This window comes from Pleurodeles waltl, chromosome 5 (genome assembly GCF_031143425.1).
Source record: "Pleurodeles waltl isolate 20211129_DDA chromosome 5, aPleWal1.hap1.20221129, whole genome shotgun sequence".
Taxonomy (NCBI): Eukaryota; Metazoa; Chordata; class Amphibia; order Caudata; family Salamandridae; genus Pleurodeles; species Pleurodeles waltl.
The window spans coordinates 151,230,429-151,242,323 of record NC_090444.1 but is presented as its reverse complement, the minus strand read 5'-3'; the positions used below and the strand labels follow the sequence as shown (position 1 = coordinate 151,242,323).

General features: G+C 42.4%; 1 protein-coding gene across 1 annotated transcript in view; it reads right to left on the bottom strand.

The window, feature by feature from the left end:
• Positions 1 to 8,444: 8,444 nt before the first annotated feature.
• The window catches only part of ALK (ALK receptor tyrosine kinase), a 2,590,648-nt gene continuing 2,587,197 nt past the window's right edge, over positions 8,445 to 11,895 (bottom strand). Inside the window, exon 29 of the mRNA XM_069233821.1 lies at positions 8,445 to 10,172. Within this exon, the coding sequence (XP_069089922.1) occupies positions 9,477 to 10,172 (696 nt within the window). The 3' untranslated portion in view covers positions 8,445 to 9,476. The remainder of the gene's footprint in view (positions 10,173 to 11,895) is intronic.

The following is an 11,895-nucleotide window of genomic DNA, read 5'->3' as shown; positions in this document are numbered from 1 at the left end:
GACACACACTAATCCACTTGCAGTCTTCCTCATTCTAAAGTCCTCTGAACAGTGCTGCAGCTGCTTCTCTGATCCCAGTGGTAAATCCTCATTCTTAATCCTATAGGCTGTGCTGCTAGCTGCTTCTCTGGTTCCAGTGGTAATTCCTCATTCTAAGAACTCTAGACAGTGCTGGTAGCTGCTTCTCGGGTCCCAGTGGTAAGTCATCATTCTTAGTCCTGCACACAATGCTGCAGCTGCTTGTCTGGTCCCAGAAGTAATTCCTCATTCTAAGTCCTCTAGACGGTGTTGCAGCTGCTTCTCTGGTCCCTGTGGTAAATCCTTATTCTTAGTCCTATAGGCAGTGCTGCTTCTCTGGTCCCATCAGTAATTCCTCATTCTAAGTCCTTTAGACAATACTACAAACTGCTTGTCTGGTCCTGTCCGTAATATCTCATTCTAAGTCCTCTAGGCAGTGCTGCTAGCTGCTTCTCTGGTCCCAGTGGTAATTCCTATTTCTAAGTCCTCCAGACAGTGCTGCTAGCTGCTTCTCTGGTTCCAGTGGTAATTCCTCATTCTTAGTTCTGTAGATGGTGTTGCAGCTCCTTCTCTGGTTTTGTAAATGTAACCGCCTATTGTTCTTACAAAGGCTATTTTCAATTTGATGTTCTGAGCATTACAGTCTAAAGCCAAAAGTTTATTTCTGATAAACGTTTTTATTGGGTTTATGTGATAATTGTATATGTTTGATTAATCTCTCCTTATTGCAATTATGACCATGATTCAGGCCAACTTAACATCCTTAGTACACTAGGAAAGTTTGAACACTCTTGATATGTTTGGGTGACCCTTCTAGTTTACTTCTCTTGTTACACCTCCATGGCTGTCTTGTGTCTTTTTTGGGGGGAATTGTGTGAGCCAGCCAGCAACTCTGATGGTGGGCGGTGAAAGTGGTATTCTATTAGAATTAGCATGGCAGATTTAAATTAGGATGCTAAATGGCAACATTTTCATTTTTGGCTGCAGATAGAGGAAGAAGGTGAATGGGAGTGCTTTAGTTAAATACAGGGTCACTGGAAGTGTGTGGTAGGAAAAAAGTTATGAGGCAGGGTTCACAAATTTATGTGGCAAAAAAAGTCTAGTTGTGAATTTACAACACCAATAGCTCTAACTCAAGCAAATGTGAGACTCATTGCATTGCAAATGCGTGTTTCTTCATGCAGGTCTGCAAAAGTCCAAGATCTAAAAATAATATAGTTAAAGAGGTAATCTAGACACTTTATTCATCTTGTTTTTGTTTATCTTTCCTGGAAACCATAACCAAGATTTCTTATTTTTAGATATTTTGGATAACACTTGATCGTGAACGCTGATTTTGGGCCATTGGGATTAACTTGGATGAGCAATGTATCCGGAAATCCTATAGTGACTGTGTAACCTAATAGATGAACATAGAGAGCTGTGAGAATTGGTTCTATTAAAAGGAACTGACCATTTTTTTCTGCTGGGGGTTTAGTTGATGTATTGAAAACATGTCAAAACCATGGGAATTGGATTAGTGTCACCGTGTTCATATCTATCTTAAATACTACCATGTATCGATAGCACTGCTACAGGATACTCATACTTGGGGGATCTATATTCCTAGTCTCCAAAAATGCTGTAGAGGCCAGCTCTATGCGACCTCTTATTCTGGCTTTGCTAGGGGGATCTTGATTTGGGTAGCCCGTGGGTACCCATTTCAGCACAAAGGTCATGTATTAGACACAGAAGGAAGTTATGCAGTCGTGTTTGGAGCCCTGGACGGCCGTGAAGTATGTTTGATAAATGTATATGCCCCTAATGTGGACACCAGGACCTTTTTTAGGGATGTGGTCTGGGCCGCCTCCCCATATCTGATGGCAGAGATTATGCTGGCAGGAGATTGTAATTTGTGTTTTGGATGGCATGCTAGACCCGAAACCACCGCAACAACACACGAAAGCTCACTTGACGGGGCAACTGGTAGATATTATATGGGAACTTCAGTTACAAGATCTCTGGTGAGATAGGAACCCCACTCTAAAGATGTACTCCTGCTACACTTCCACAACATGCACCTACAGTAGATTGCTTTATGTCCAAAACACTGCCCCGCTGATAAAATCTATTACCTATCTAGCCCGCTACATATCGGATCATTCTCCACTCTTAGTTAAATTGAGTAAAGGTATAAGAGGCCTGTAGTCCCGACATGGTGTTTACGCCCGGAAGCCTTGACCGATGTACCCTTCGAGAGGTCAGTCAGAGATGGACTGACGCAATACTTTGACGCTAATTGGAGGACATCAGCGACTAGGGGCTGTGATTGGGAAGCTATGAAGGAGGTCCTTAGGGGACTCTGTCTACAGACTACCTATAGTGTAAAGCACCGGCTTGAGAAAGATATCTTCAAGTGTGAAGCCTTGCTCTGGGACTTGGAGAAGTGCCTCCCTACACAACCACAGTGTGTTGAGGAATGGCAGCAAACTCAACGAGCGTTGCTAGATGACTGGTGACGCCTGGAAAGGCATGTTTATACAGCCTATCGCCATCGTTTGCATGCAGAGCGTGACAAGGTGGGTGTGTTGTTGGCATGCTTGCTAAAACAACAATCTGACCACAAGCCAGTCACTGCCCTAGAAGACGCTACAGGCAGGCGGAATGTATGCAGATAGCAATTAATAAAGTGTTCAAGGATTACCTTGACACACTTTATGCTTTGCCCATAATAAACATCTGGAATGGCTCAAAGTAAGCACTAAGTAAGAGTAATAAGATGTATAGGAAAAAATACAGAAACATAACATGATAAAATAGCTAACACTCCTGGGAAATGCAAGATGAAGTAAAACATGTGAAATAAGAGAGGAAGTTAATCACTCACAAACATTGATTTGACGTTTTTATCATTTATTGTTTATAAAACAATCCATGTTTTTGGGATTAAAGTTAAGGGCATGAAGATAGAGCCAGTTTTATCGCCATACAGCAGATAACTGTCCTTACTATAAGCACATATTTATCCCTTTGTGCTTGAGTTGGATACTTGGATCAACTTTGCAAGGGAACAAAACGCTGCTCGGTTTTTGGATCAATTTCAGGGGGGAACAAATACAGCAGTTCTACTTCTAATGGGGCCAGCAACATGCAGCCAGGGCCTGGGGTGTCACAGTGGGGAAGGTGAGCGTGCCCTGGGGTTTCAGCACAATATAGATAATACAAGATTAGCATTATAACACTTACCATTGCCGAGGTCAAGGCACCCAGTTACACACGCTTGCATCCACTCCTGCATGTCATGAATGGGAAGGGATGGGATCTACGCCTATGAATGACGGAGGCTGCCCTCATGCACGGATAGAGAGTCCAATGCCCGAAACCGTGACACTGAAAGAGTCACTGGCCTATAGTGGATACCACCATAGATTACAATGACAATGAACGGCTTTAGCACTATAAGCCCTGTGTTGTGCATCTCATTGCAGAAAGTTGATTTACTGCCTGGCTTCCGTCTCCTGCTTCTGAGCGAAGCAGAGCAGGCAGCCTGGGACAGACAGGCCAGACTTAAATCGATTGATTTGTTTAGATACAATCATATCTCTAAATAAATTGATCTAATTAATATTTGTGAAGGAATGTGTAGGAATTTCAGTGGGACACAGCTCCTGACCCCTAATGGAGAAACAGCAGGCGTGTCAAAAACTGACTTCACTGGCTGTAGCTTCTGCAATAGAAATAAAAGATTCATCAACACCAGGCGTGTCAAAAACAGACATCACTGGCTGTATCTTCTGTGCAGTGGCGGCTGCTGTCAACAAAAAAGGGTGGGGCAGCGCAGGGGAGAATTATAAAAAAAGAAGAGTACTTACCTGTAGGGTTTTCCAGCCTGCCACCAGTGCTGGTAAATGCTGTCATCATGACCTCACACGCCTGAGTCCATTTGGGAGCGTTAATGTCCCAACCAACCCCTGCCAGCCCACAATATTGCCTCAGCTTAAAATGTCTGAGTTTGAAAGGGCACTGGGAGTGAGAGGCACACTAGACAGCCATGCCTGGAATTACTTCTGTGGTGCTCGCTGAGGATGCACCCTCATAGTGCCTCAAAGCACACGTCTGGCTGCGTCCACCTTGCTCTTCCACTTAGATTCAATAAATACTGCAGCAGGCTGACTAATGTGAGACGGAGTTATGTTTTCTGCTTTGAGTTTGTCGAACACATGGGTGCAGGAGACTGCTCCTCTCACAGTGGTTGGTGCACACAGACTCACAGACTTCTGTACGCAAATCCAGACACTGCTCTTATGCTGGTAATTACCCAGCATGATCGAAGCACACAGATTGATCTGAGTGGGCTGGTTTGGCACTAATTCCGGGACAGGGAGCCTGTGCCTGTTCTCCACCCAGCTGAGCAACACAGCTCGGGTTGGAGAAATCTAAGTGTGCACGTCGGTTTTGCTGTTCTGAGACTGCCGGCCAAACCAACATGCGCACTTGCAGTGTCCACCACTCCGCCTTCCAGCTGTTGTCTGTCAGGATGGCCCTGTACCCAAGGCTCAGGTCAGTGACAACAATGAAAAATAAAATTATAATAAAATTGTTTTATTATCATCTATTTTTCATGTTTGCAATGCTTGCATCTGCTGTCTATCAGCAGTGGGGTGACGCTCCTCTGCTCTTACGGAGGATCCACTGCTGAAACTGTGATAGAAATCAAAGATTCATCAACAGCAGGCTTGTCAAAAACTGACTTCACTGGTTGCATCTTCTGTGATAGAAATAATGGATTCATCAACATCAGGAGTGTCAAAAACTGCCCTCTCTGTCTATATCTACTGTGATTGAAATAAAAGATTAATCAACAGCAGACGTGAGAAAAACTACTTCACTGGCTGTTATTTCTGAGACAGAATGGAGTCAGCAATACCAGGCATGTCAAAAACTGACTTCAATGGCTGTATCTTCTGTGACAGAAATAAAAGATTCATCAACAGCAGGTGTCAAAAACTGACTTCACTGGTCGTGGATTATTATAGGAAGCTTTGACCCCCAGTGCATGAACCTGCGTCTCATTTGCCTGGATCATACATAAAATTGATGGCCCTGGGCGTATGACCTTTTGCTTTTTGTGAGAGCACCTCGAAATTGGATCAAGCCTGTTTTTAGTTCTTGCTGAAGGATAAAGGAGTTATTTTTAAGTGTCTGCACCTTGTTGGGTCATGAAACATTAAAAAAAGGTACTGTGCTTTTACAAACTAACTCTGAATGTATGCAGCTACCTGTACCTTTGAGGAATACTGATGCACATCTTGCTAACACATTTCCTTCCCCGCTGCTTCATGTGATCCAGGATACAAGGCCTAGCTAACATGAAAAGGGTTGAGGTGTTTCATTACACATCAATTATCACTAATGAGACTATCAACAGGAGGTGTCACAATTGCTGACCCTTTTTGGGAGTATAATCTCTGAAATGTAGGTAATCTTTGAATTTATGTATTGGCCTAAGGGCAAGGTAACACTACAGGGAGTGCAGAATTATTAGGCAAGTTGTATTTTTGAGGATTAATTTTATTATTGAACAACAACCATGTTCTCAATGAACCCAAAAAACTCATTAATATCAAAGCTGAATATTTTTGGAAGTAGTTTTTAGTTTGTTTTTAGTTTTAGCTATGTTAGGGGGATATCTGTGTGTGCAGGTGACTATTACTGTGCATAATTATTAGGCAACTTAACAAAAAAAAATATATACCCATTTCAATTATTTATTATTACCAGTGAAACCAATATAACATCTCAACATTCACAAATATACATTTCTGACATTCAAAAACAAAACAAAAACAAATCAGTGACCAATATAGCCACCTTTCTTTGCAAGGACACTCAAAAGCCTGCCATCCATGGATTCTGTCAGTGTTTTGATCTGTTCACCATCAACATTGCGTGCAGCAGCAACCACAGCCTCCCAGACACTGTTCAGAGAGGTGTACTGTTTTCCCTCCTTGTAAATCTCACATTTGATGATGGACCACAGGTTCTCAATGGGGTTCAGATCAGGTGAACAAGGAGGCCATGTCATTAGATTTCCTTCTTTTATACCCTTTCTTGCCAGCCATGCTGTGGAGTACTTGGACGCGTGTGATGGAGCATTGTCCTGCATGAAAATCATGTTTTTCTTGAAGGATGCAGACTTCTTCCTGTACCACTGCTTGAAGAAGGTGTCTTCCAGGAACTGGCAGTAGGACTGGGAGTTGAGCTTGACTCCATCCTCAACCCGAAAAGGCCCCACAAGCTCATCTTTGATGATACCAGCCCAAACCAGTACTCCACCTCCACCTTGCTGGCGTCTGAGTTGGACTGGAGCTCTCTGCCCTTTACCAATCCAGCCACGGGCCCATCCATCTGGCCCATCAAGACTCACTCTCATTTCATCAGTCCATAAAACCTTATAAAAATCAGTCTTGAGATATTTCTTGGACCAGTCTTGACGTTTCAGCTTGTGTGTCTTGTTCAGTGGTGGTCGTCTTTCAGCCTTTCTTACCTTGGCCATGTCTCTGAGTATTGCACACCTTGTGCTTTTGGGCACTCCAGTGATGTTGCAGCTCTGAAATATGGCCAAACTGGTGGCAAGTGGCATCGTGGCAGCTGCACGCTTGACTTTTCTCAGTTCATGGGCAGTTATTTTGCGCCTTGGTTTTTCCACACGCTTCTTGCGACCCTGTTGACAATTTTGAATGAAACGCCTGATTGTTCGATGATCACGCTTCAGAAGCTTTGCAATTTTAAGAGTGCTGCATCCCTCTGCAAGATATCTCACTATTTTTGACTTTTCTGAGCCTGTCAAGTCCTTCTTTTGACCCATTTTGCCAAAGGAAAGGAAGTTGCCTAATAATTATGCACACCTGATATAGGGTGTTGATGTCATTAGACCACACCCCTTCTCATTACAGAGATGCACATCACCTAATATGCTTAATTGGTAGTAGGCTTTCGAGCCTATACAGCTTGGAGTAAGACAACATGCATAAAGAGGATGATGTGGTCAAAATACTCATTTGCCTAATAATTCTGCACTCCCTGTATATAGGTCCCCACAGTGTGATTGTATGGAAGTATTTTTTGCTCAGGCTGCTTTAGAAATACTTGCATAGAAAGAAAGTATGTATATGCTATTGTCTTCATTCAGCAAATGCACAGTGGCCTGGGACTCATGGGCTCTCAGTAATAGGGTGACAGTATCACAAGGGGTCAGCGAGTAATCGTCCCTTTCCGTTAATGGGTGTACGGATGTTAGTTAAATACATGTTTCAGTAATGTGGCACCTAAACCCAATCTTCCCTTTTGTATCAATACTCACCAGCTTCCACACAGCAAGGCATTGAGAACCTTGGGCTGCCAGAGCAGACACAAGGAGGGAAGCCTAAAGCAGTCAGACCCAGAGGATGAGGGGAAAATAGTGAACAGGAACAGCAAGGGAATCAGGACCGAAAGCATCAGTGCGGTAACCTGAAGACACGTGAGAAGGAAGAAAACTAAAAAGGTGTAAGACAAAGGTTGGTGAGCAAACTGCATGAAAAAGAGTAAGACTACCAATGTAAAGTGTTGGGAGTTGTCAACAGACACAGTTCCTGGAGCTAAATACCTGCCTTCCAACCTTACCCATGAAGGGCTCTCTCACAACCCGGGCTCCGGACCATACACTTTGCCTTGATCCAACATCCCATCCACCACAGACCTGTCTTCCGTAGAGGCTGTTCTGGAAAGCCAGGTCTGAAACTAATAGCTACATGCCTCATAACCATGAAATCTTGACACAAACAACTTACATCTCCTTCTTAAAACCTGCTCCTTAATTATTTGGACTTAATTTAGAGTCTAATTTAACAAATTCTTTCTTCTGTAAGATATAGGATGAAAAATTCTAAAAGGTGGATGCGGTCCCACTTTAAGTGCACTGCTCTACAATGCCTAGGGCAGAGCATAAACAGTTAATTTGCCAATGCTCATCCATGCAAACATGGACATGCTTCCATCTATGAAGTGTCCTCATTATGTGCTTTGTCACTACACTGATGCACCTTGACTTATTGTAACACATCCAAACCTCTATAACATCATCTGCGGAAAAGTGCATCCTCGCCTCTGTATTCTGCAAACATTCATGAATACACATTTTCAGAATCTGAAAAACAAATTGCCACACCACTGGGTATAAGGACAAGGCAAGGTTAGTTGTAAGTGTATAAGCCTGTTTTCAATTATGGGAGGCAACACACTAAATAATATCTTTCAGAACATTTAGAAACATTCCCTTTATGCTTCCATATAATTCAATAACTGTGGAGAGATTTTGCTCAACTTTTTTAACATGATCCTATTCTTTTAAGCATGCAGTCCTATACTGTAGTCACATCTTTAAATTTATTGGTGAGAAAAAGGATGATTCTGAATAGAACCTTTATTGAAATTATTACCATAGGTTTGACGGCGAGTGCTTCTGTAACATATTTACATATATAAGTGTACATATGTATATACTGTATAGATACATGTATATTAGTAGGTTACAAGGACAAATGTTGTAGGTTTCATGGAACACACTCATAAGCATGCCAAGGTGTTCCGACCAGGCCAGGATTGAAACCTACGATTGGACCAAATTCGCTTTTTCTCCTAAAGGGAATATTTAGTGATGAGCTGTGATGAATCTGTATCACATGAACTTTGTATTATCTGCTCCAGAAGCACCACATGGGCGAAGGAAAGGTAAGCACTGTGGTTTCCTATAAGACATTCTAACAAGCAAAAATCTTTGGATTAAATATTGATGATATGGTACCTGGAGATGTACAAGTCCAGCACCCATCATTCTAGCTCCAGACACTTGATCGCTCTTTACGTGTACAATTAATATCAAGCACTTCATCAGTTTGCTTCCAGCAGTCAGTTCCACACATTATCACATGAATTGCCTAGTTTAATACCAACAAGAAGAATCAATTCTGGGCTTCTTCTCAAACTGAGCTCAGATTAGAAAAACAAGCAGAGGGAATTGCACGCATGGACCATTCTCAAGGGGATCTTATGCACTTAAAACTCAGGCTTCCAGTGTACACTTTGCTGGGGTCACTGATGCTTGTAACCATATAAAATAGAACTCAAAAGTTTCTGCAGTAGTTTGGCACATTAACTCACATGATAAAATTTGATAATGAAAATGGTTATTATCTGCAAAACCTCCATTTCTGAACATCTTGTCAAGTAGTTCAGGTGATCTTGGAATTACCTCTGAGCTGTGTCCCTGATGTTTGCAACCACATGAATTAAAACTTAAAAATTGTTTTTGCAGTAGTTTGGCACATTAACTGAGAAGGTACATTTTGATAGGTCTCTTGTTTGTAATATGGAAAATGGTTATTTGCGAAACCCCAAAGTCCCAAACATCTTGTCAGGCATATTAGATGATCTCTGCACTACTGCTGAGCTGTGTCGCTTTTGTTTCTAAGACTAGAGTCCTCAGATTTGCTAGAGCAAGATGCAGAGGAAGCCTCAAGTGGTAGACCTTGCTGTTGATAGCCATAGTTGACGTTTCCACATGGAAAATGGCGGAGCCTAAACAGAGGTATGTCCTGTACATTTGAAGTTAGTGAAGCTGGTTCTAACAGTAGGGAGGTGGGAGGCAGCTTGGCTGTGACAGCATCAGGTACAACAGTGCAGAGTTCCTCATCGCTTGGCATCTTCTTCACAGGCGGCTGTTTTTCAAGAATTTTTTTTTTCGCTGTTGCTTTCTCAGCAAACCATGATCCATATGTGGGATTCCAGAGGTTGGTTGGTTTGTTTCTGGATGCCCTATTTTTGTGAATATCATAGGGTGGTATTGACTGAGAGTATGCCATGTTTACATGGCCCTGTTCAGTTTCAGGGCCACTGGTTGTTTGGGTTGGAGCATCACAGGCTTGCAATTTCACTGAAGTGTTCCCGTTACAGTCATGGGGTGGCAAGGAAGGTGGTGAAGGTGGAGTCTGTTCTGCATGATTGACCTCTTGATCAGGTGAGACTAAAAGTGGTGGAATCCCTTCCGGGTCTTCTGGCCGCATGGGAACCTTCTCTTCATCCTCTTCAGCTGGACCGTATTCAACAGGCAAAATAGTATTGATGACGTCTGGATCCTAGAAAATGTAATAAGGGTTCATCAGGTACAACTTTTATATGCATCTTCAGCTATTTCATATCAATTTAGATCGGCAGATACATTCACTCATATGACTGTACAAGCTAAGACGCCCTTTCATATCTTCCCCATGGGTAGGTTTGAAGAACCACTGAGAGCCTAGCAAGTCAGCTTGGCCTTCGCTGTGTTTCAAATCACTCATCGTTTGTTGAATATCTTTAAAACTTAGGTTTTCATAATGCTTCAGGAATTAAGTTTGAAACCTAAGTGCAAAACAAATAATTTTTCCAAAAGAGGTAAATTAGCAATTTTCTTGGCTACACAAGAAGTGAATGGTTACAGTCCTCAATGTTACCTGTTTGCCCTAAAGTCCTATTACTGCTTAAGAGCACGCTTACACTGTATTAATCCTCATACTTCTAATTCACTCTTCAGGCATGGTCTCAGGTATGGGAGCTGATCTCTTTCCCGCTCATTGTTCGTACATACATTTTACCCGTCTCCCTATTTACCTCTTTTCTGCTTTCTTCCTTTCACCTCTTATTTACCTGTCTTTCTCTTACTTTAGATCTTCACCCTTCTCCCTACCTTCCCTCTTTATTTTATTATTCTGCACTGTTTAGACATCACCTCTATATATCTCCTGTACATCTCATAATTCAATTATGTGATATATTATGCAACATAATGTAAAACGTTCTAACTATACAGAAACCCAAAGGAAATGTAAATCTAATTCATGAAAGTAAGCAGCTTTGGATGTAAAATTCCATGTTTCGCAATATTTTTACGATTACCTAGTTTAACTTTGCTCCTCTAAGTTTACCTATAGGAGGCAATTTAACGAACAAAAATTTCCTTTGACATTCACATAGAAGCACAAACTGTTTTTTCAAATTATTTTATAATTCTTTATTGCATTTATACTTCAAACTTAACATAGTACAGTATAAGGCCCGCGAGAGCCACGCGTTTACATACAACTTCTATTCACAACAATAAACATACAAGAAGGGGGAGGCACGGGCAAAAACATGTCTATGTACTGACAATACCGAATCAGTAAAACCATTATACAGATTACAGGTGCTCAGCAAGTTGCCCCCACACATGCAGTCCATGAGGTTTTCATGCGACGCAGCTGCCTCCAAGCTGAAGGGAGTGTCTATATGTTTTGCCCATGTGTACAGATATGCGGCGTGTTAGATTATATGTACGCCATCGCAATCATGCATCACCTACAGAGGACCTGAATTGAGCAGCGCCGGCATCAATGGATTACTGAGGTCTGTTAATATTAGTTCCCATTGTGATTCAAGAGGATACTTACGTAGCCCTAACACCTCCTTGCGCCGGAGAGCCGTGCACTCTTCCCTCACCCAGACAGTCCGCGATCACACCCATGCTTAGTCTGCCTGCGGTCTGGGAGAACGCCATTTACAGGTGATAAGGCGTTTGGCCACTAAAAAGCCTAGATCCAGGAAACGTGTTGTTGCTCTCAGTTTTTTGCCCCTAGGGAACAATCCCAGAATACATGTCTCCCATGTCTGTGGCAAGGGTCAGCCCACACAGCATGTTAAGCTCGCCAGAGTCAAAGACCACTAGTGACTCAGAGTAGGGCAGGACCACACCATGTGCAGAAAGTCCACCCCAGGTGTTGACAGCGCGGGCAAGCTGCATCAATGCAGTTAAAATATCTGTTAGTTTTCTCAGGTGTCAGA